The sequence below is a fragment of the Thermobia domestica genome, chromosome 9, assembly GCF_964235325.1.
Source record: "Thermobia domestica chromosome 9, izTheDome1.hap1.1, whole genome shotgun sequence".
NCBI classification, from domain to species: domain Eukaryota; kingdom Metazoa; phylum Arthropoda; class Insecta; order Zygentoma; family Lepismatidae; genus Thermobia; species Thermobia domestica.
In genome coordinates, this window is record NC_137462.1 from 165,555,449 (window position 1) to 165,582,149 (window position 26,701).

General features: G+C 34.8%; 2 protein-coding genes across 8 annotated transcripts; both read left to right on the forward strand.

The window, feature by feature from the left end:
• Positions 1–607: 607 nt before the first annotated feature.
• LOC145661075 (uncharacterized) lies at positions 608–3,497 on the forward strand. Its single transcript, XM_081726516.1, has 2 exons — positions 608–645; positions 1,577–3,497. Exons 1-2 carry the CDS (start codon positions 608–610, stop codon positions 3,495–3,497), a joined length of 1,959 nt encoding a protein of 652 aa, XP_081582642.1.
• Nprl3 (GATOR complex protein Nprl3) lies at positions 1,588–24,568 on the forward strand. 7 transcript variants are annotated; one of them, XM_081772122.1, is made up of 2 exons: positions 1,588–2,256; positions 21,630–24,568. In XM_081772122.1, the coding sequence occupies exon 2, from the start codon at positions 21,632–21,634 to the stop codon at positions 23,363–23,365; it is 1,734 nt and encodes a 577-aa protein (XP_081628248.1). In that variant the 5' UTR covers positions 1,588–2,256; positions 21,630–21,631; the 3' UTR covers positions 23,366–24,568. The 7 variants fall into 7 exon arrangements, with proteins under 7 accessions (XP_081628248.1, XP_081628246.1, XP_081628244.1 ...); XM_081772120.1 differs by lacking the exon at positions 1,588–2,256 and adding an exon at positions 2,306–2,909; XM_081772118.1 differs by lacking the exon at positions 1,588–2,256 and adding an exon at positions 2,930–3,715.
• The last annotated feature ends 2,133 nt before the right edge of the window (positions 24,569–26,701 follow it).

Below are 26,701 nucleotides of genomic sequence, written 5' to 3' on the forward strand. Positions count from 1 at the left end.
ATTTCATTACATAAATAAATAAAAAAATGAATACATTTATTTATACTTGAAAGTGTCGAAGATGACATGACAAATATTATGAACAATTCTATGATAAATTAAGCAATGGTTTGTACTAAAATAAACTGCAATGGAGTGTAAGGTATTGGAAGTTAACAAAAATATCCTTCTTTATATTCTGAAACATGAGTTTCTTGAATAGATTGTCATATTTTGACTTCAAATATATATCTTGAATTCGATTCTTGACAGTCTGAAATATGTTAAGAACTTTAGACATTGAGGAAATCTTAAGTATAACGTGTCAAAACATTGCACTGAAAGATGGCTACAAGGTTATAAGAGTATACATGAGCGAGAATTACATAAAATATAAGGTATATCTTTTTCTTATAAGGAATTATCAAAATTTAATCAAACGAGCCTGTAAAACTTGTTGGGCCTTATGCAGAGTCGTTCTGACGCGTGATTAGTGCCACACTAAAACATTCGACTAGTGTATGTTTCCTGCAGTAATCAGGCCTTTAGTATGACGCTAAAATACTCCAAAACGACTCTGCATATGGCCCGTTATGTAGAGTATAAGAGATACCGCTGACCCAAAACAATGGTTTGTGAGATCTTTTGCATAGTTTGTGTTCAAAGGTAAGGTATTATTTTCCAATATGGGTATAGGAATAAATATGAAATTATGTTTGAAATTGAAGACCTGAATTGCAGAACATCCGAAGTCCACTGGAGTACTTTTGTTATTTTAGAAGAAAGACAAGAAGATTATACTTTGCACGCTATTGTGTTTAGCTGAAATTATTTTATATTTTTTAAAAGGTTTTGATTTGGATTTACCTATTATGTAAGTGAATAGCCCTTAAAACATAGATGCTAACATAAAAAGCAAAAAACGCAAAATATGAAGAAAAAGAGTGGACTTGGGATGTTATACAATTCAGGTCTTCAATTGTGAAGATATAATGCCTCGATTAAGAAATGTTACACAAGAAATGAAAACGTAAATATTTCAGCTCGATTAGTGGAAACCATGAATGCTATAAAATGCTGTAGAACTGATATTTGGGTTAATTCTGGACCATCGGTTCTAATCGGTAGCTAGGTTTGTTTGGACCACCAGGTTTGTCCGAGTGAAGAAAACAGGGGAGTATGACAACGTTATGGCGTTGGTTTCGGCTATAGAATTTAAAAACACTGTACATAAATACATATAATTTGTAGTAAGTAGAATATATGGCACATGCAGTGTTTCTTGGCGGTTCATATGGCAATGATGATTTCATTATGTAAGTTTTACACACACACACACACACACATATATATATATATATATATATATATATATATATATATATATATATATATATATATATATATATATATATATATATATATATATATATATATATCTTTTAAGTACTGGAAGTTCTTTCATACCAGTTCAGACAATTAAGCCTTTAGGTATCTCATTCAGTATAAGCCAGAACTGCTCATTGGGCTATTGTTTCCCGGAGCAACATTGTGGAATGATGAAGAAAAAGATAAAATGAATTTCTGCGTTTTGTAGTTTAATAAACCCTCCGGTTGGTCACCGCTATACAGACCCGAGGATAGTATCTCAAGGATTGCCACAGGGTTCTCCTCTTTGCCCGCTTCTATTTAATCTATTCACCATCTCGCTTCATAGACAGCTTCGAGCGTTGGTCAGAGTAAATCAGTTCGCTGATGATTTCTTGTTATATGTTCGCACCTCCACAGTGATCCATGGTGCCAATCAACTTCGTCAAGCCATAGACGGCCTACAACACTGGTGCAGAGATCATGGCCTTAGTGTAAACTGGCGTAAGACCCAGTACATCATCTTCACCCGAAAAAGGAGCACAATCGCTCCGCCACTAATACTTCAAGATGCCCAACTCTCGCCTGTTCCTAATCTCCATTACCTCGGAGTGACATTGGATTCTCGACTCCTTTGGAAAGCACATCTCGACACAATTCACACCAAAGTGCAACCCGTACTTAACCTTATCAGTGGACTCAGTGCTAAGAGATGGGGATTGGATATTAGATCACAGTTATGTATATTTCGTCAGTGTTTGGAATCAAGACTTCTATATGGCTGCCCAGCTCTTTCTCCACTACCTCGGCGTCTCAGTGAACTGTGTATTCGATTACAAGTGCAAGGACTCCGTTCAATACTTCGGCAACCTCGAAACTCACCCAACAGGGCACTCCTGGAAGAAGCAGGTATCATTCCATACAATATCCAAGCTTTTCATGTAGCTAAACTTTTCATCTTGAACCGTATGGCAATTACAACGTCACCCATCATCCCCAAAACTCAACTCCTATATGCTACTAACCGAAGCAAAACCCTACCTTATCATCGCCAGCTGCCTTGGACCTATTTTGCGTATGTTCGTGTAAAACATTGGCTGAATTTTATCTACCGCACGCCTAAACTCCCATCCTACCAATCCTCATACACCACGCACATCACTCCTACTCAAGTGGAATTTCCATCTCTCTCGCCCCACTGGCTGAATAATGCTCCCCGCTCTCTAACACCGCATTTATGGGAAGACTATATTAATCAACACCATTCAGACGCTTTACTAATTTATACGGATGCTTCTAAACAGATCAAGGCTGGACAATCGAAGGTGGGCATTGGCGTATTCATACCGCATTACAATTGGCGCTTTCATCAGGCATTGCCTGGCCACACATCAATCAACATGGCCGAAGCGTTCGCTATTCGAGCCGCATTGCAACGTGTGTTATGTCTCCAACCGCCTGTTAGCTGTATTTGTAGTGACAGTCAGAGCGTTCTTCGTCGTCTTCTTCCCACAGCCCAACCAGCACATTCCAACTGGATTCTGGTCAATATTCTCCAACAGGTATGTCAAATACAAAGCAAAGGACTACAGGTAACTTTCATACATGTTCCAGCTCATAAACTGATACCAGGTAATGAAGAGGTCGACCAATTAAGTAAACAAGGAGCGTTACTAGAGCCTGTGACGGTGAAGTTACCGGCTACATCATTTATCCCAACACTTGGAGAACAACAGCAGACCGAATGGCGGAACTATCAACATCAGGCTCGAAGTGGACCAGGTAAATACTACTGGCGAATAGAACCTAACCCAACCACGCGTTCCTTTATTTATCACCCTAAATGGACTCATGCTCATCATGTGTTGTTCACCCGACTTCGACTCAACACCGTACAGACTCCAGTGCAAAAATATCGTCAGGGACTACGTGATAATCCACTCTGCTACTGCCAGGAAGATCTAGGTACCTTGAATCATCTAATCTATGCCTGTACATACGCCCAGCACTACCGACCAGTGTTTCTTTCTTCCTTGCACTCTTTACTTGGTTATGGTCCCATGCCGGTGTGCACCATTCTATCCATTAACAATTCCACAGTGATTTATCATCTCCTACAGCTTCTTCTGCTTAATAACCTTGATCTGTAATCACTGAGAGCAGCCCCCATTATCTTTACCTACGCTATATGACTTCCTAAACTAAGCTAACCTTCTACGTCATTTACCCTTGCACTTACCTTTCTTACTACACCCCATGTTCAAGGCGTCGCTGCTGGAACATAGAAGGGGGAGCGTCTCCTCCCCCAGAAGTGGAAGTGTGGAAGTAAACCCTCCGGCGGTGTAAATATAAACTAGGCCTTGATAAAGTACGAATAATTTCGTTATGTGGATATTACACATTGATAATTTTAGTGTAATAAGTAGCACAAATGCTGTAAATAATAATTCAAATGGTTGAAATTCACTGAATTAAACATCAGTCTCGGTAAATATATCCTTACTACCAGTGTGTGCCTTATGTATATTGTGTACTGTAGTGTATTTTAAAAGGCAGATCTAGGTAAAATTCGAAAGATCATTTCGATAAGAGAATCTAAAATCGGCCTATATTTAGCAGAAGGGGTCCAGCTCTTTCTCTATTTTTTAAATACAATTTTGGTAATTTCTGTTCACATTCGGTTAGGTAGTTTAGGTTGGGTTAGGTTAGTTTAGTTTTTTGCTATATTAGTGTGGGGGTACGGCATAATTTTCCAAAAAAAAAAAAAAAGGCATATATTCCGAAGTTGGGCGTCCGCTTTCGTCAAGTTTTTTCACTGTTATCTCCTTTCCACACTTTCTGCAATTTGTTATTAGGTTCATTAATCCGTGTTCTTCACAAACTTTTAAAAGATTTTGCTCGTTATCAATGTATTCCTTCACAAATGTTAAAACTGCTAGTTCATTGCCCTTGTACATTCGCTATGTTGGTAACATAAATGCTCGTTTCTTTCCCACAATGCAACTGTTCGGTTACCTTGCGCCAAGTAGTTCCCTCCGCTCGCCATATAGTCCCATGTTTATAACCGCTTATATATAACAAATAAACAGAGTTTTCGAGACTCTTATATATTATCAAGCACACAAACGATCAAATTATCCATATATTTCCTGTAAATTTTAAAAATTTCGCTGGAAACGGACGCCCAACTTTGGAATTTAACCCAAAAAAAAAAATAGAATTTCGCTTATTTCTACTAATATTGCGTTAGTTTAGGTTAGTTTGTTAGGATAGGTTAGATTTGGTTACGTTATGTTGCGTCTAAGTACTTGCATCATTCATTTCTCCTGTATATATATATATATATATATATATATATATATATATATATATATATATATATATATATATATATATATATATATATATATTTTATGTGCTTCTGGACCCCTTGTACTAAACATACTCCCTAAAAACTTTCTTTTCTCTGTTAAGATCATCCAAACAGTAAGAAAACTTGAAGGATTGTGACATGTGTATTTCAGACATTTGGTGCAGGTTTCTTTTTTTCGGTATAGATTAAGAGCAGTCAGTCAAATTTAAAAAGCATTTTTCTTTCACTTTTCGTGCTTTAAATGATTCCCTAAGGCATTCTGGGATGGCATTTAGAATCCCCCAATTCGTTTTATGGCTCCAGGATCGGGTATGCCTACCTTTTTTTGCTTTATTTTGTGATAAAGGTAGAAAAAGAGCCCTGAGGGACTTCAGACCCCCCTTTTCTCGCTGTTGCTTGCTCAACTATATTTTGTAAAATAAGTAACACTGGGTAACATATATTTGCGCGATTTGGGGAGAAACTAAAAGCTATCCACGTTCTAGACTGTTACTGTGGCGCATACCCAAATATTTTCGTGCAAACTGATATGCTGGACATGACTACGTGCTATCCAAGTACCTGCTATTCTATTATATGAAATTATTTCATCACGAAATTCACTCGCAATGTGTTAGAAATTGTTTCTTAGGATAGGAGTTGTGTTCATGAGTGAAGATTTGCTTTACAAGGACTTCCCCTTACTAGTATAAATACACGTTCGGACGTATGCTATTAAAATGATTGTGCAAAAAGTACAAACCAACTTCTGATATGTGGCTACCAAACTATGCGAGTATGCTATTTAAACGAGTCTGAGCAGGATAGCGTAGGGGTCCGTACGCAGGTAGTACGCGCGTCAGCGACTGAGGGTATGTAAACGAGAATAAAGCAAAAAAAAAAAAACACTTGATATATAAATTGGAGTAAGGCCTATTTGTAATTGTTTCACACTTATAACTCTGTTCTTGTAAACATAAAATATACTGAAGAATTGAATTTTTCCTGGCGACATGATTTTAGTAACTCTTCTCGGGCTATCTGCCAGGTGAAGGTATTGAATACACTTTTCTATATAGTGCAAAATTACTCCGACGGTGAAAATTAGGATGTTACACAGTCGTCTTTAATATTCACTGATTCACTTTAACTCTAGTATAGTCCTTGCAGGCAAATGTTTACTTGAGTCATTTCATTCAATGAACCAATTCGTAAGGAACTTGTTATTCGGAACAGTTCATTAAACATCACCAAGAACTAGTTCCACATGAATCAAATTGGTAAGAAATCATGGTAGTTCCGACTGTGATGATTCTACAATTATTTACAACATTGTATCTTTCGAATGTTGATAGATTTAGAACTATAGCAGCTTCCTATCGTAACAGTTCCAAATTTATCAAAACTTGAAATATATTACGTATGAAATAATATAAAACTGCAGCATGAACCACCACATTCTCAGACTGCTACAAATGGAGCCAAACAAACTATATGCATGAGGGAAGGCAAACCACTCCTAACCCCCCATGTTTGAATAAAGAAGAAAAACTGGAAACTAACATAGAGTGCAACCTGTATAAAACTACATATTTCAAAGGAAACAAGCCCCCGACCCAAATCATATAAATACCTTACAACTAAGGAAAATATAATTAGAAATAAACACCTAAGAGTTGATTGAATGTAATTCTGCAGCATGCTTCATGAATAAAAAAAGTTTTTCCAATGCTATAAGCAGAACAAAATTTTCTATTTTATAAATAATAGCCGAACTTCACCCGAGTACCAAATAGACATTCATGTATAATGATTTCATATTTTGTGATGCCAGAGACGAACATATAACATAACAACAGAATTTCACGTGCCTGTAATCTATATTTACTAGTGAAGCTCCCACTTCTAGCAGTTAATTGTTTTAAGTATGATGAACATTTACGATTATAGCATAATTACATAGTTCACTTTCAGCTGATCAACTCGTAGTGTACATAATAACTTATACCCTTTTTCACATAAACTGCAATGTTGAGCTATAATAATCAGACACTAAAACAGAACCTGTAACTATTAAGATCACCGTCACATACTGATGTTGATAAGCGATATAAATTTTAATATCTTATTTGTTTTTCATCAAAAGGAACCTCTACGCCATCCAACATACGCCATCGTAACACAGTACAAACCAACACGCGAGTAATCCACCCGTGAACAAACCACATGAAGAACTGGAAAACATCTAAACATGACATCAAATCATGTCCATACGTTCCAGCTCAAACAAACAAACAAACAAACAAACAAAAAAAACATCAACAGTGCAACATCACGTAACTCGATACCAGTAATGAACTTAGTTGTAGAGGTGTGTTCTCAAACCGGAGCAAATCAAAGAATCGTATAAAATGAATGGAAGGACCAAAGTAAAAACTTGCCGTTCTTGTAATGGTTTCACACTTGTAAACATGAAATACTGGTTTTGTGCATTGTGAAAAATTCCTCGACAGTGGATTTTAATATCCTACACAATCCTCTTTCATGTGTACTCACTCACCTTAACCGTAAAATTATCATTTTTATGATGGACTATTATTAATCAATACTTTCAGATTTTTTTCTTCTTCTTTCTTTCCGAAATCTATTAGTACCTTTAAAAAGTGTTACTTATGGAAGAAGTTCGATTCTTGGATGCAAATTTAGGGACGACTTGCGCAATGCGCATCAGTTATCATTGGAACAAAATGGATGTCATTCGATTCGTATTGACAAGTACATAATAATTATAGATTAAATATAAAATTCTATATTTAACGGAAATATTGAGTGAAAAACCCAGATTTTACTTCAGAATTGATGGGACATATTGGCGCACGCATCCTTCTGGGGATTTTTTTGAACTACTTCCACAGTGAATACTAGATAGCCAGTTTTTCACTGAGCAGTGTTAGGCACATAGGCCACATTTTTACATTAAACCAGACATTTTCATTTTAGGCACTTAGCACGGATTTTATATTCAGTCTACAATTAATCTTTATCTGGGAAATCAATAAAAATTCGGGATTTTGCGGAACGCGGGTCAGTTGTTGACGGGCGAAATTGGTGTCATTTCATTCGTATTAACTAGGAGATCAAAGTTCATCTCATTTTCCGGAAAATTGAATTTTTACTAGGGATGGGCAAAACCGGTTTTCTAAAAACCGGAAACCGGTTTCTAGAAAATACGGTTCGGTTTTCACCGAAACTGGTTTCGGTGAAAACTTTTGGAAAACACATAAAACTATTTCTGTGGAAACAGATTCGGTTTCCGGAGAACAACGAAACACTAGTTTGGTCAGAAATAGAACAAATTTTGGAAAAAAACGGAACCGGTTTTGAAGAAAACCGAAACCGGGTCCGATGAAAAACCGAACCGTTTTTTTCCAAAATTTGTTCTATTCACAAGAATATAACTCATGTATATTTTACAACCCTCTGACCAATTGTTCTAATATTATTCCCCCTGGGCTTGTACATAATGCCCCTGGCTATGTCATTCAGTGACATAGTGACTTAATCACGCCCCTGGGCTTGTGCGTAATTTGATTAATAAGTAAACTCAAACTAGATGAAACGTAAATTTTTGAATGTAAATGTTGATAATACAGTTCAATTATTGTTGAGGCTACCTTTATCCAAATTAGCTTGGGTTTCTTCGTTCTTATATAAAATTTAAACACGTTGCTTTCAATGCATGACGTAATATTTCTCATAATTTTAAATTCCGTAATACTCTATTTGGAGATTGCTATATGTTTGGAAAGACCTGAAATTTCAGAACCCTGATCTCTAAGAGTCTTGTATATCTTCCTTGTTCTTGATTACAATATTCCTCGTGGACGTTCGCCAATATAAGAATTTTGAAAGTGATATATAGCTTCATATAACCCGCCTGGACTTTTTTTTTTTTAATTGACCGAGGATTAGAAGAGTCCCGTCTCTCAAAATGATTTCACTGGGATAAATACTTTCTCATTGTAAAGTTAGTCATACCATTATGTTCTGAGGTGGTTTACTTATTCTTAAAATGAATTGTTAGCTAATTCAGGGGTTGTACATACATGTAGCAAAGCAACTTAAAGTAAGCAATTATACATAAAAATTAAGTTTAAGTGAGCGGAGTTTATTACACCTCTCAATATGAATCATCATTTAACATTCTAAACTTCAACGGAAAGTAACCAGCTGTGTTAGATTTTATGTCACGAAATGCGTTTCAAAATAATCAGGACATAACCTAGACAAAGTTGTAAGAGTTCTTCACAAATCCAAATCACAAACTTGAGAAGTATAACCACAACACATGCGCAAAAAGTGCACCTCTTAAACACTGATAAAAGTTACTTAAATAAAACACTAAGAGCTCCCTCGTGAATGTATAGCAAACGTGCGCAGGACACTACAGGAGGCAAGAGGGCGGGCGCCTTCCCGACTGCCCCAACCCCCTAAATATGTTGCATTGTAATATAAATCAAGTAATATAAAACTTATTTTTGGTGTACAAAAAAAGTAGCTGCACTAAAAAAAAAAAAAAAAAAAAAAAAAATCTGCCCCTCCATTTGTACGCCCTCCCCCTAATAAATTAAAGCTGGTGTCGTCACTGCCTGGATTCGGTTCCCGATAAGAGCTCTTGTAATTCGGATCCCTCGTTAAGCTATAGATTTACATCTCATATAGTCCTAGTTCTGAAAGGTACATATTCAACTAACTCGAATCCAGCCTACCAGAAAGAGTTACAAATTCTTTATCAGTTATTACCATAACTTTCAAGTGTTTGTAAACAAATACTTCATCATAAATAATGTTCAGTGCTGAATTTCTGGTCTAATAATCATAACTATTAAGACCTGTCAATAGTATGCTAATTTTGAACGGTGGTAGTATGGAAGGAATTACTGATAAGTAAACGATAATTAAGTTATTACTCTTGAGTCTCGCATTATTTCCGAACTTGTCCTTTTTTTAATAATTAACCTACATGTCTTATCACTTAACAAATACAGTTCTCACTCGTAGCTAAGAAGCTCGGACGAAGGTCGCAGCCCTGAACACCGAAAATTCAGCAACAGATTTAAGTAAACAAATAAATACCCTTTATTGCATTTCTAAGAATGTGTCTTTTACGCAGTAGAGCCATTCCATTTCAAATTAACACAATTTTCAAACAAATTCTACCTTACCTTATCAGATTTTGATGAAATTTGACACAGTTCTTGGTACCACTGGTAAATGACAAATCCTGATACTTCAGGTTGATACATGAATTAATTTTGGGAAAACAGGTATCCAAAGTTCTCAATATTTACCAAAAATTGCGTGAGTGATATTTGTTCATTTTGTATGTGTGTGTGTGAGAGAGAGAGAGACCGACCGACAGACCGACCGACAGACCGACCTAGAACGTCATTTTAAACTTGGCTGTAAAGTTCATGAAAAGAGCTTTTAGGTACTGTATAACACTATGTAATTTTTATTTTATTTTTTATTTATCTTTTAAAAAATAAAAATTTTGGATTTTATTTTCTCAATAAGACATATTTTGAAAATATTTCAAAAAATTATAAAGAAAAAATATTCTGACTGTTATGAATGAATCTCCAGTTTTATTTTGGAATCATTTTTTACAAAGAGTTTCCAGTTGTAAACGTTGAGTTGAAAATCACATTATTTTTTTAAACTTTACTGGAGTGCATTTTACATTTTGTCAGTCAAGAAGAGTTAACCGAGTCAGCAACATTTCTACGAGATCGCTTCAGCGAAGCACAAACTATTCCAGGGACACAATTTTTACACGTTCATTCCTGCGCTTTAGATACTCTCAAACTTTTCGTCAAGGTACAGTATTTTTGAATTTCCTGAGTTCATTGGAACCAAACACTCACCAAATTCGACGTGGCAGACATAATGTGGATACACAATTTCAATATATAACCGGTTGTGATTAGCGTATGTTTAGGGGAAAGATAAAATGAAAGTATCTTTTGTCAGTCAAGGTGGTCCATCTAGGTCTTTTGGATATCCTGAAACCCAGATGTTCTCTGAATTCGTGCAGTAAATGTAGTGTATAAGGTGAATGATTTAACCCTAATAGGCTGACTATACACCTCACTTGACAAAGATGTAGTCACAACCGAAATATATCCTTATTTTCTTGTGATTTTTATTTATTTATTGTATATATTAAAAACCTAAATTAACGTGATTTTCAACTCCATGTTTGTGAATGGAAACTCTTGTAATAAATGATCCCATGCTTGTCCCAAAATAAAACTTTGAAGATATATTCAAAATATTGGGTATAATCTTTTGAAGATTATAAAATATGGCTTTTTGAGAAAATCAGATTCAAAATTTTGATTTTTTTCTTCGATTTTTTAAATTTTATACTATTCTACGCCATTTGAAAGCTCTTTTCATAAACCTTAAAATGATACCTTAACCAGTGTCGTATGTTCTTTAGGTCAACCACAAATGCCAATCGAACAATATCACTTACGCAATTTTTGAGAAATTCAGGGATCTATAATTTCGAAAATGGTTCAGAAAAAACAACTTGAGGTTTTTGCTTGTTCCACACATTGGTGATAGCGTTCAGAATATAAAATATCACTATAATCCGTAAGAGTCGATCTGAAATCTTGTGTTAATTTGACATGGAATGCCCTAGTATTATAAAATTTTTATTTTAGGCATTTCTGCGCTGTTGCAAAATGATTACTAATCTCAATTGCATTACGAAAAGTTAATTCTGATTTGTTTCGATAATTCTTTCTACTATTTTTGTTAAGAGAGTAGGGTTGGTTACGAGCATAATTTTTCTCTCTAAATAAATATTTCTGCACTAGTGATTCTGAATAATTTCGAAATAACCTTTAAGTCATTTCTATATACCTATGAGCAGTGTCTCATTATAGAATTATCCGTGCACTTTTCATTCATATATTTGTGTGTACACTGCTCGTCTTCGGTTTTGTGAAAGAATAAAGAAGAAAAGGAAATTTTGTATAGATCTATCCCATCTATAGGAATTTCACAAAAGTAAACTCCTCCGGGTACTCCATCTTCACATCCTCGTATAATACAATCATTATCTGATTTCAGAGCTGGTAACACACTTCCTATATTCCGAAACCACATCCAGAATTTATGTGGTGATTCCTTTCTTTGTGTAGGTATTATGGTCTTTGGTCTCCCCTAAACATTTCTTCAATAACGTCATAGGGTATAAATTTTTCTCCGATTTAAAAAAGATTTTGTATTGTGCAGTTGTGTTGTTTTCTTCGTTGTGGAGTTTTCCAAATGGTTGCTTTCATGCTTAAGAAAAACGTCGGTTGAAAATGTATGTTAGAGTGGACCGAAAATGTACTTTCATTTTTTTTTTTTTTCGAAATTGAAAAGAGCTTGGTGCAAAAAAAAAAAAAAAAAAAAAAATGTGTACAGATGTGTAAAGTTAACGCTCAAAATTTTATTCAAATCAGAAATTATCATGAGGCGCCACTGGCGCTATTTCTCGACACCTATCCAAAAGTAGGTATATTTTTTACGCTTTTTAAGGGCATTTCTTCCATATTTTCCGTAAAGGAAGAGTTATATCTGTAAGCAATACATTAAAGGTTTCATTTTCTGGTTCTAAACATTTGATTAAAAATAACGTTTTCAAAAATATTACCATGTTAATCCTCGATTTGCGTCAAAAGGTATTTCTTAAAACAAAATTTCTTTTTTTCTTTACAAGATAGCATTCAGAATATAAAATTTCACTGTAATCCGTAAGAGTCGTCTGAAACATTGTGTTGATTTGACATGGAATGACCCAGTATTATAAAATTTTCAGTTTTAGGCACTTCTGCACTGTTGGAAAATAATTAGTAGTTACAACTATTGCATCACGAGAAGTTAATTCTGGTTTGTTTCTATAATTCTTCCTAATACTTTTGTCAACAGAGTAGGGTCACTAACGAGACTCCTGTCAAGTAAATATTTGTATGATTGTCTCTTGTACTGAATCTGTTGACAATTCTGTTCCCACCTTGATCCAAGGAAGCAGATCTGCATTCGTTGTCAATCATTCAATCAGATTGTATACTTGCGTGCTACCGTGCACGACTAAAAATGATGTAAGTAGAAAGTACCTTTCGTATTTATGAAAATCGTAGAATTTTCCGTGTTTATGTGTGCTTTTTTTCGTCTGTAGGCTCAGGTTTCTTTTCTTTCTTGTTTACTTCAGTATAGTCACTTCTGCCGAAAAAGAAAGCACGAAAACAAAAATAAAAGCAGAGTGCCCAATTTTTTAAGCACACATATACAAAAAAAAAAAAAAAAAAAAATATTCACCAACATATGAAGCCACCATGCGTTATTTTCAGCTTTTACATGTAGTGTTGAAGAAAGAGCCAAGTGTTATAGAAATGGCTAGTGAGATAGCAATAAAAATCGAGGAACACAGTAACTATACTATATCATAAAACAATCGTGCGATTGATTCTTTCATAACACACTAAATCCAAAAACAGAAAGAAAATGTATTAAAATCTAAGACTAATGCTTTTCAAAGTTATGTGTTTTTAAATGTTAGCCGAAGACCCTCGTGGATATTTGTATTTGCAATAAATATATATGCTCAAGTGCACTAATGAATTAATAGAAAGGTCCCAGTAATTAAGCTTGATTTCTTTACTGATGAGACAGAAAGATAGTTATGGTTGCTTAAGTAAGTGTACTAGAAAATGAGAAAAGCAATGAGAGAAAAAAGAAAGCTGAAGGGAATATCATTCAGCCGTAAACTTGGCCAGATGTAGGGTCTGTAATTTCTTAGTTTAAAATGGAATTGGAATACCTTGATTTTCTTAAAGGCCATCAGAAACTAAGAAGGAAATACCAATGGCAGATCTTAAATGTGCATTAGGTTGCCTGTATTTGCATATATATGTGACTTGATAGGAGTGTCGTCCGCCCTGCTGGTCTAGTAGCTAGTCCCAGGTTCGATTCCCGGTAGGAGAGGACAAAATTGTAATTTCACTGTCATTCACTTTCATTAATCATTCGTCTCCTTTAGCCTAAAGAGCATAACCGTGGGACATTAAACTGAAACAAATAATTTTCATTTCGACAGGAATGTCTTCCTGTGGTGCAACTAAAATCAAAGTTCTCTGTTAAAAGACAGATGTAGTTACTAAGCAAGATGTAACAAAAGTGATTGACAGAAGTAAAAGCCAAAGAGAGAGAGAGAGAGAGAGAAAACGTTAACTTCTTGGAAAAGAACGTAGTGAAATTAACAGCATAAAAGCTATTTTGATGCAAGGAAGGTTAGAACAAGTAAAGACTGAATAATAATAATAATAATAATAATAATAATAATAATAATAATAATAATAATAATAATAATAATAATAATAATAATCACAGACAGACTGCAATCAAGGAACATATTTACAGAGTTACTGTCGAAATTCATTTATCACGTAACACCACTTTCTGGCACAGCCATAGATATCAAATTAAGTATTATGGGTTATTTAAAGGATTTTATATGAAAAGTAAAATATAATGTTGGCTGTGATAGGACTGTAGTAAACGCATAATCAAATGAAGGGACCGTTGGTTGATAGAAGAAGAGATTAGAAAACCAATACAATGATGTGATCCTCAGCTGAATGTCAACGAGCTTCCTCTCTGTTACCTGCAACATTTACCAGGATCTTACTAATTTTTAGGGATTATCGGTAACAACTTGAGTCATGTGACCAGCTGCCAACAGTCATATTCGAATGAGTTCCGTTTCATTCCGATCTCGATCTCGATTTATCTTGCAAATTGTCTGGTGAGAGTTCAGAGTTGTTCATCAACTCTTACCTCTTATGTGAGATGATAGTTAGCGGTAACAAAATTTACCTCAGCACCGATTATCGACAGTTGTTTAGAGATTTCCGAGCTGTTGAAAGTGGAGAGTCTGGCTCAACTCTGGCGAGACAGAATTGGCAGATAGAAGAAAGTGGCAAGGTTTTAACAAATTTTATTGTGACTGGACTCCAATAATTGCAGATGAGACGAATGCGTTGATGGTTGGGCTGGACACTGGTAAATCTTAATATATAGTCTTCTCGTGGGGAGTTCTAGGTTGTTTCTATTTACAGATAGGCAAAGAGCTTCATACAGAGATTTATCGTTTTTCTTGAAAACTAGAATTCAAATGGCAATATTATTGAAAATGTTATTAACCAAACGCTTAGGATCTGAAAGAAAAATTCTAGTGTTTTACCTATGTTATAACTCTTAACGAAAAGGCGGAAGAATAACCTCGTAAAGCGTAAAATTGCCGAAATATGGGCGCCGAGAAATTGGCGCTAGTGGAGGGTGTCTATCGGTCACGAAAGTCATGAAAAAGTCACGAAATCAAAAAACGGTCATGGAAGTCAAGAAATTTAGCTTTAGAGTCACGATTTTTTTTATGTGTACAAATATACGTAAGTATAGGTTGAAAATTTTGTTCTGTAAAATGTCAAAATTCACCACCAAAAATGTCTATCGTCGGCTTTAGACGCTACCAAATCGCATGCAAAGCACACTTCTATCGCATGCATGAAAATTTGGCCCAATTCACACCCGAATTTGCTGTTGAGAATGTTACTAAATTTGATGGTTCAGGAAAGAAAAGGTCACGAAATTTCATTTTGGAATTTTAGTAGAAACCCTGTAGTGGCACCTCGAGATATCCGATTTGAATCAAATTTCTTACGTTTAATACAAACTTTCGTACGCAACTTTTTCCGCACTAGACTGTTTTCAATTTCGAGAGAAAGTTTCTAACTGGCATTTTCGATTCACCCTACAATTCTGGAAGGTGGTAAGGGAGGTCATTCCAAACAAAAAGGTCTTGTCAGCACATCTAAACCTCATGGTCTCCGAGCTTAGCATTTTTTGCGGTATTGATATTATCAGGCCATTTTTTTTAGCACACCCCTGTATTTAGCATGATATAACTAAAAAAAAATCCTATGAGCATATGATCTAAACCTCATGCTGTCCGGGCTTGGGATTTTTGTGCTATTGATGTTACCAGGTCAGTAATTTTTTTTAACGCACACCCTGTATTTGGTATAATGATACAAATTATATATCATTTCAGATGGGGACGAAATAGGCTTTCTGTTCGTATACATTAAGTTAGGATATTGTCTGCGATAGCTAAGTTCTAAAAATTCCCCTTTTTCTAACTTTTCTCGGTTTTCATGTTGAAACTAGTGATGGGCACGAAAACCGGGTTTTCGGATTTCAGTTTTTAGGAAAACAAACCGGTTTTGAACATTTTCAAAAAAACGGGTTTTCACCGAAACTGGTTTCGGTTTCGGCTCTCCAAAACCGGTTCGGTTTTTCACTGGATCCTGTTCCGGTTTTTCTTTAAAATCGGTTCCGGTTTTTTTTTAAATTTGTTGTACTTCTGACCAGAATAGTGTTTCGTAGCTCTCCGGAAACCGATTCCATTTCCACGAAAATAGTTTTGTGTGTTTTTCAAAAGTTTTCACTGAAACCGGTTTTGAAGAAAACAGAAACCGGTTTTGGAGAACCGAAACCGATTTCGGTGAAAAACCAAACCGGTTTTGAGGAAAACCAAAATGTCGGATTCTGGAATTTCGTTTTTTCTAAAAACCGGTTTTGCTCGTCCCTAGTTGAAACACTGCTGCCGAGACAAATGAAATCGTTTGAAAAGGTGCTTCATTGTATGTCTAACATGCTTTCAAACTCAAATGCTGTTTAATAGTAGCCGAGATTGAAAAAAACTCAATGTACAATTTCTCTGCACATATATTTCTAATCTGTTGACTTTCCTCCTCCTCCTCCTCCTCCTTCTTCTTCTTCTTCTTCTTCTTCTTCTTCTTATTATTATTATTATTATTATTATTATTATTATTATTATTATTATTATTATTATTATTATTATTATTATTATGCTGTTGTTGTTGTTGAAGTTGTGTACTGAAACACTGACTTTCAGTTGGCAAATGAAATGCTACAGGGTGTCCGGAATGGGACTGACGGTTTTTAAAAGTGTACTAGCTTAACCTGCGCTCTCTACACAGCGCATCATTCGCATATGAGCATAAATATCCTTCTCATTCCTCACAACATATGTACATGTCCCTTTACAGACACAAGTGAAAGACGTATTGATTTAAAAAAAAAAAAAAAAAAAAAAGCCAAGGGGTATCATAAGGGGGAGACTTTTTTCGATTATGTCAGTTATATATGGTGTTTGTTCGACAAAACACTCCCCCCCAAAAAAGGTTCATCTTAGACTGGAGAAATGGTTATCCTTCCGTTTCCATTATTATTTGGCCATGAAACAAACGCCTGAAACATATACAACCCCTATATACAACAGTGTACTGTTGGAATGTATAATGTTTAGGATGTGATGCTTTAGTTTTTTTTTATTTTCAACACTTCCAATGTACCCGTAAAAATGTAATAAAGAAATAGTGGCCATGTTTTTTAAATATTCAATTAGAACTGGACAATCTATATGAAATTTGCAATCGATCAGTGAAAATGTCATATTTCTAGAGCCTGTAGTTTCCGAGATCTCATTGTCGAAAGGATTGTCCACAAACATAAATGTAGTTGAAAAGAGCTCCAAAGATGTCAGCACAATTCATTTGCATTTATTTCGGAGAAGGCTTATTAAAGGCAAAGGCCTTCGAACAATAATTTAAAAGGATAAAAATTTTCTGAAAAATGTTTCTTTAGATAATTTATTTAAAGTACACTCTTTTAAAAATGTTTGTCTTTGTTATAAATGTGAAATCACAAATAACCGTAAATCAAAGGTTTGAAAGCTAAGGTTATAGGTTAGAGCTCGGTCGCTCTTAATTCGTACTGTAGCATTTTAATTATAGTGAACTGTCTGAAAACTGATGTAAATGGTAACAAATTCTGTTTAGCTCCACTTCAAAACTCAACGTTAGCTTCGCATTGAAAAAATACTATTTTCTCATATACAAATGAAATATCTTTTAGATAAGACCCTTCTAATAGCAGGAATACTAGACAAAACAAACTCTCCTCAGAGGCCACTTTACACTGTAGTATTCAACAGATGAAAACAACCAGTGGTCGAAGTGAGAGGTATGCGGTGGTATGCCATACCGCCTCTGGTTTTTCAGTGATCAAGACATACCGTCACTGGAGAGTAGTTGCTAAATGCCTTTAATAAATCCATTTTTATACAGAGTAATTGACGAATAGCTTTGCACATGAAAAGATTTTATTTCTTATGTAGAAATAATTTCTAAGTTGACGACACCTACATTTTTGTCATCTTTTTCCTACCTTTCGTTTTTAAAATGAAGTGTCTTCAAGGAAGTTCATCTAGTTTATATTTTGATGTGCCTTGTTGAATTGTTTCTTTATTATGTATATGTGTGTTCTTGCCTTAATGCATATAAATGTCGTGGTTTGAGTATGGGCGGATTTAGGGGTTATCTGCTGTGGAGGCGGATCTTCCGGGGGTTTGGAATATTCCTTAGTCGAGTGGGGGTCCGGGAGTTTTCCTGCAGAAAATTGTTAATATAAAAAGTCGGTTTTTGAGAATGTTTGTGTATAATTCTCTAATACAACATAAGGGGATATTTTTAAAAAATTCAGAAAGTTGGCGGGGGATCAAAATCTCTCCATGTCCTTCCCCCGTAACTACAGGGAAGCTCTCCAATACTTTTCAGTTTTTATGTAAATAGAAATGTAATCTTTTAGACAACATACCCTCATTGTATTTCAACATTTAGATAGCCGGTATGTCGAGTCAAATTCGTAATAAAACATACCGCCTCTGCTTTTTCTCCACTTCGAACACTGAAAACAACATTGGAAAAGGAGTGGAAGGAAGATCTCCAGAGCCTTAGATCAAGGTGCTAACCTAACATTTGCCCAGTATACTGCCGTCCTAAGCGAGAAAATACCTTAATTCCACATTTTTCGAAAATCGAGACATTGGTATGGAAATGTTCGTAGTACAATTCTGCATCTATCTAAAGTGAAATTGACGAGGTTTGACCAATAGGTAGGAGGTAGTGACGTCATGAGTGTTTACCTTATGTTCAAAACTGTAACTGAAAGTAAGCAAAAAGACCTTAAGTGGCAATTCATAAGCAAAAATATTTAACTGTATTACCACACAAATGTTAGATCGTGAAAATATATTTAATAAAGTTTTACTGAAATACAACAAATTTGAACGTGCAGCCTAAGCCAAAACTCGTTTTGCTTATTTTCTCGAAAGTATGTGAAATGGAGATAAGGCCTTTTCGCTTAGCAGGGCAGTATAACTGAGGAACAACCCTGAAAAATCCTGTCAGGATGGCTGGTCTCCGAATTCGAACCCGGTATTACCCAATTGCGAAGCAAGAATCCTAACAACTAGCCTAAGCTCGCTCCGTATTATTATTATTTAGCTAATAATTAACGTAATGTTTTAAAATTAGTGCAAATTAAACCCTACTTTCTTTATTGCTGATGTTATAGTTAGTAAGCCTACATGAGACATCAGTCCCCCATTAAATGGGCCTTGCTCAAGAAAAAATACTAGAACTGGAATTCAGGAAGCGGGGGTGAAGAGATTAATGAGGATGAGGAAACTATGTACGATGCAAAAACTGAGTAATTATGACTTCATTACAGATATATTCACTTGCATACGTCAATTAATATTCTCTGATACGGGGCACTCTCACTTTCTATAGTGGCAGGAAAAAGGCCCGCTTTTGTAAACGAACACACTAAGCACGTGCCTATAGATGCAATGTCCGTACAAAGAAACATAGGTAAAACTAGAAAAAAAATATTTAAAACGAGAGGAAAATGATAAAACGCTAAAAATAACTAAACTTAGAGCTACGAAAGACGCGACACGAATTTTATTGAAAATATTGTTTTTCCTTAGTGATTAGTTGTGCTAACTATGAACATGAATTAAAAAGAAAACAAGTAACTAGCTCTGAGTTTCGCAAACCAGTTGAAAAGAAAATATTGGATAAAATTTAATAATAAAGAAGGCATTCATGATAATTAAAACAAACAAAACTCTTGGCACGACGTTCTTTGATTCCTACCAGCGGGCTTACATTCAAAGTGGGTATGTGAAGTCAACGCATCGACATCCGAAGTCCCTAATGCCGGCTTTCTAGACTGGATTCCGCTACCTCTTGCTTAAGATAACTCCCCAGTTGTCCTCACGATGCTGGGTCACCATCGAAATTGTTGAGTGCCGCTCCGGAGATTGAACCCGTAACCACGGGCACCGAAGGTACGCGCTAACTACTGTTTTATATATATATATATATATATATATATATAAAGGTAACAGCTTTTTATCAGATTATTTAACCTGCTGAACGCTTTGCACGGATTACACTGTAACCATTACGACACCACACAGACATAGAAGTGAACGAGGACAGTTTAAAACACTTATGCCCGGAGCGGGATTTGAATCCAAGACATTCACATCAAACGATCCACAGCCTAATGCCACAGACCACTCGACTATGGCTATCGGGTTTTCTCTGCTAAGCCGTAGCACATTTAAGGTAACTGATTATTTTTAAAGTTGCTCCTAAATATTGACAATTTAAATCATATGTATCATATATTTCCTGCGATAATATCATACACTCTCCGTCTTGTATAGACGAAAAGCTATAGTTACCCACATTATCTAGTACAGAAATAAGTTCTGATTCTTTAATAGTTGCTGATGGTGATAGTGAAGGTTCACCGAAGCATGATCCCCAAGCCCAAACTGAGATATTGGATGTCACTGGAATGCCTGAAAAGTCATTGTGGGTACGTGAATTGCCCACTTGTCAGGATGAAGGGCGATGGTGATGTGAAATGCGGGGCTGTCAGAGGTACTACTTATAATTGGATTTATAATTTTCTATGTTGCCGTAAACCCTCTTCAAGAAGATAATTGTTAATCTTAGCTTTGAAAATGTTACATAAGGAGTTTTATTGCTATAATTAGGTTGCATATAAATCTCTTCATTCCGGAGTTATCGGATTTATTTTAATGCTCAACTTTCACATCTCTTCTGATTTACGGATATTTAAATCACGATTATCCCCTTAAGGTCAATTAGTGATATTTTAACTCATTTCGAACCAACTATATATATGGTTAGTCTTGTTATATGGGAATACTTGAGACCAGAAGCAGTCTACAGGCTAAGTCCAAAAGAATCTTTAGAGTAGGATGGAGACAAATAAACTTGTCAATATTCGTCTTAATTGTCTGTTTTCTTCTTCACTGTCAAGACTTCGTGAAATTACTTTCGGCGAATTTTAGATATTCAAGCTTATCACAGTTTGGGTGGGATGTGGGTTTGGATAAGAATCAAGATCTGAGATCCGGATTTCGGATCCAGATCCGAATTTCGAACCCAGATCCGAGATTAGAATTTCGGATCCGGCCATCCCTAAAGTGTACATGCATTCTTCAGTCGAAATTAGGGATGAAGTCCTGCATTTCATCTTTTTCTCGAAAATGAGAATATGATAGAAAGACCTGTTATGTGCAAAGTGATTTTGAACGATAAACTGTGCACTCATCATATAATGAAGTCCAGAGTAATGTGGAGCTCACGTCAATAGTAAATCAGGCCTTCATTATCTCGGCACTGCTTAAAACAAAATCAGACATTGTATATGCATTTTTAGAAACAGATGTTACCATTTTTATGTGTTTGATGCAGCTTTTATAATATCGGCAGAAAATATTGTTCTTTATCATCATGTAATCATTAAATTTTGTCTTAACATTAAAGTTAATGTGTGTGTATGGTATATATAAATGAATCTTTTAATTTATAAAACCTTATTGTTTTTGTATTTGTAGATATGCAGACTGGAATAGAAGCCAACCCTTTAAGTGTCATTCTTGTGAAAAGTGACAGCAAAGGAGATCGTCTATTGTTTCGTTATCCGTATGTTACAGATAAAAGGACAGAAGGCGGACACCACAATTGGCGGAAAAATCCATATGCTTTGACTGTTACAGAAGATTTATTACAAACACCTCCACCGCAGACTTCCAACATTCAAAATGGCCATTTGACTGGATTCCTCGACAAAGTGCTCTCTACTTTATTTGCAGTCAAACCAGAATTATGTGAAAGGAAATTCGAACTGAAAGTAAATGATGTGAGATTTGTAGGTCATCCAACATTATTGCAATCGGGCGCAAGTTCTCGTCCTGGAAAACAAGACAGTCCGTCAATAATCTTAGTTAATATAGTATTTGCCCTGCAGGCGACAGCTAGTCATTCGATAGTGAAATGTTTCTATGATCTTAGTAAACGGCTAGGTATAGCCCTTAGGCATGAGGAGCGAAGATGTGGATATCTTAGCCAACAAACAAAAATAATGGTCACAGCTCATGATGATAATGCAGCACAGACAGATGATGAGGATTTAGAATCGCCATTTGATTTAATATTGAAACGTAGCTCTCTTGCTCAAGATTTAAAGACAGTTTATGATGATTTATGTCGTTCAGGAATGGTTAATGTGCAAATTAATAAATGGGTTGAGGTAAGTTTCTGTTTACCTCAAAAAGTACACAGATTTCACAATAGAAACTTCATGGTAGAACCTGATACTATTAAAAAGTGTTTACAATCATTGAGACCTTATCATGGACTGTTACTTTTAGTTGATGAACATGAACTATTAGACAATCTTCCGGCAGATGCGTCCCCTGCATTAGTTCGCTTAATTAGAATGTATAGTCCTTTAAAAAGTCTCCAGAGTCTGTCTGCTGATGCAGATCTCACTTTATCTCAGGTATTTCAACTCACAGGTCATTTAGTATATTGGGCCAAAGCAACAGTTATCTATCCCCTGTGTGAAAGTAATGTATACATAGTTGCGCCAGATGCTCCCACTCACGTGAATTCTCCATTAGTTGAAAGATTCTCAGAGCAGTTCCCAGGAATGTGTCTTCTACAAGTAATGAGCGACTTTTCGCTTCCAATGTCTCTAAGCCAAAAAGTGAACCCCTTAAATCACCCTCAACAGCAAACCCAGTTAGTTCAGATGATCGTTTGGATGTTAAAGCATCAATTACTTATGCAGTTGCATACATACGTGTATTTTATGCCAACGTCCAAAGGTCCTAGATCTCATCAGTCGGATAGTCACACTAGAGATAGCTATCATAGTACACCAGAAGACTTGAGTCTCAGTATTGGTCGGGTACCAAGTGAAAGTGATATAAGTTCTAACATTAGTGATGAAGTAGTGTCAAGTCCTAGTAACTCCAAGGTCAACGTATCGGCAGATGAGAACTTCATTGAAAAAAGTATACAAGAAGAGATGTTGTCAGATTTCAATGACGAGGAAAGAGCAGCCATTATGAGAATCCCAGCTGCGAGTAATCCTGAAGATTTACGGTTATTTGTACGATTATGCCCTCATTTCCAAGGTTTGCATCATTTAGAAGAAATAATGTACTTTGAAAATGTTCGGCGATCTCAGTTGTTGCAGCTTCTGGATAAATTCAGGGATGTTCTTATTACGTGTGAAACGGAGGATCCAGCTATTGCAATGTTTTACTCATATTCTTGGACATAACAAGTACGTTTTAACATGCTTGCAAATGTTAACACAATAAATTGTAATTTAAATAAACTTAAGTATATTGTTACATGTATGGTCAGAAGAAACTCATATAAAATAATCCACATATAATATTATTTATGTCCCTCTGCGCATCAGTCCACGTTTATTCGATTTTGCATTCTACTTTGTACAAAAATAAAGTAATAAGGTAATCATTAATATATATGGGAAAATAAACTATCTATCATGTTTAAAAATCAGTGAAACTTTGAAAGGTTATTCAATAGTTTATAATTAATTAAAGCAATAATGTTGTGATATTGTGCCTTTTGCTGTAGAAAATATTTGTGGAATCAAAAACTTTAATTTGCTACATTTCTGTTTGTTATAGAGATGTAGAAACTGCCTCAGCATTTTCCGAAGGATATAATTCGTGCATAGATTATTGTATGCTTACAAAGTAAAAACTCTAGAATCACTCTATTGACAATTTGAATCCGTATAAAAGTCAAATCTTTTAAGAATATTTAAATAGCTACCTTTCTTTTAAAAGTTTTCTAATAGCTTTAGTAAGTAATTGTAATAAATAAAAGGGGCTCAGAATATTTGCCAATGTATGTTATCAATTATTTCTAAGCTTGATTATATACAGATTCTGAAAAATGTAATTTTTTTAAACATAATTGTACAATCAGCAATGATACTTCCGAGGTCATAATTTTTCATTGTCTAGCCATTAAATGTAACATAAGTTTCTCTACAGATTATTTTAAGAAGTATTGTAAGTAGGGAGACAGAGTGTTTGTGGCGATCTGTGCCGACTAAAAAATTCGATGTAAAAGGGTGTAATTGCTGTAGTGGAAATTTTTTTCTAAACCATAAAAATGCAAATTTTTGTTCTCTCTTTGAATTACACCTGTAACAGTATTTGTATTAATATCAGTTTCTAAAGAGAATTATTTTCTCTTTATAAATTAGAATATATTACAAAAGGGTAACGTTCAATTTTATAAGTATATGATTTACGTTCAGTTGACAATTCGTTAAATTTATTGTTAAATGTTTAAAACGTGTATTAATTGTAAAACTAAACTTATGTTGAAGTTGAAAGCGTTGTATTATATTTTCTGTTATCTGATTGAAAATATGGGATTTTCTAAATTTCTAGTTAATTGTAATATCTAAAATCAATAAATTTTTACATATGCATCGCAATATTATGTAATTATCATTCTGTTACGTATTAAGCAATAGTTATAATAAATAGAACTCAGGAAGGAGTTGGTTCAAGAAAACCAGTAACATATGACGTTTATTGAGAAAGTTATCGTTCAATTAGTTTTCTTAAGTAAACAGATTAAGCTTGTATTTATACATGAGCAGTTAGTCATTTGATAGTAGCCGAAATCCATGAGGAGGACCCTCGGTCGAAAACTTGTAATTTTTCCTATCTGTGTTAGGGGAGTGAAAGTCTTACTATATGTCAAGTTTGATGAAGACCGAATAAGAACTTGAAAATTGGATATGATTTATTCATTTTCCAATCAATTTAAATTTGAATCCTTGTATCTTTGGAACTATATATATATATATATAAAAAAAGCATATCGCATAATAGTTCATATTTATGGTAAGGGTTCTAGGTTGAAAGACAGTGCACGTAACGATCCGCGAATATATCTTTTTTTAAAACAAAAAACAATTTTTTATCGGTACAACTATGTAGCCAAAAATATTCCCTATCTGTACTGAGGAGGATAAGAAGGTGTACCTACAAGCAATATTTAGAGATATCGGATAGCTCTGTGAAAGGTACGTATAACTTTACTGTTCCGTTCATTTTTTCCCCATATATTATTTGTCCTATATTATAAAAAAAAATAAGACAAAGTTTGTATAATAATAGGTATAAGGCTGATATGTTTTGTATGTGCAACGACGATCACTGTACTAGATACTGTACTAGATAAATGAATTTCATGTCTTTAGATTATGTCTGGCAAATTAAAATTTGTTACGGAATGTTGTCTGGAGGCATTTCAAAAGTAATGTAATAAGTATTGCCTTCTTGAGATAGGTAATACATATCATATATATCATAGCAGCATTATCCGGTCAAAATTAATTACAATCGGATAAAAAGACTGTAATATTATTCCATCTTGGCATTAGAAGCATACAGTGCTGTAGTTTCTAAAGTAATGTCAATGTTTTGAAATGGAAACGATACATGAATGTATGCAATTCTGAAAAAAATCAAGCGAAGGAGTAGTGTGTATTCTTGATTAAGAAGATGTACTGAGAAATATTTCAAATAAGGCAGTGATTGAAATAAGTGCAATATATACACTGAGAAAAGTGTTTTTTGTAGATCTCAGAAATTTGTTCCCGATCCTAGAAATCGTAGCAACAAGAGAACTTTGCCAACTTTTCTTACCTAGATAGTATGTCGATCATGAAAAAATTAATGAATGAAAAAATGAATAAAAAGTTTTAAGCAGACTTTTGATTCGAAACATACAGAATAAATTTTGTTCATCGATGTGCATGTAAAATAAGCACACATTTTGGCCACCCAATTTTGGTTTCAGCCCAAAAAAAGCGCCGTCAGACTTAATTTAGTTATTCAATTGTGCAATTAACGAAAGCTGACTTCTGACAGTTGGGCAGAAGACATGGTGCATTGGAGACGCTGTTGATAAAGGCTCTGCGACGCGACGTATGTATCAACTCTGGCGACAAACCTAGAACATTTAACGAGTCATAACTTTGTAATCATAATAAAATGACAGGAACGTACGATTTCCATATAACAATAATAATAATAATAATAATAATAATAATAATAATAATAATAATAATAATAATACTTGGAATATTGATGTTCTACAAGAAAAAATAAAGATGAATAACACTAGTTTTACTTTGAGTTCACATCAACTGAGGAATTTAAGGAGCTTGAATATTTTTAATCGTCTATTGGAGAGACTTTCTAATCTAATACTGAATCGAAATTGCCACTGGAACTTCTTTTAAAATATATTTAAAAATTATGTTTTTACTTACCAAAACGTAGTTTTATTAAATTCTGTCTTTGTAACTTTTACAAAGGCATTTTACTCAAAGATATCCCCAAAATACAATCGGCAACTAAAAGACTTTTTTTTTTTTCTTTCTTTAGAATAACTGGAAGATAGGCATGCAAAGCAGAAAACTTTATCAACGGCAAATTATTTACTGGCCTTGGTTTCATGTTATACTTAAAAAAAAAAAAAATACGTAACTCGTTTAGAGTGCAGTGATGGCTCAGTGGTAGAGCGCTCATTTCTGGCGCGTAAGGGTCTCCCA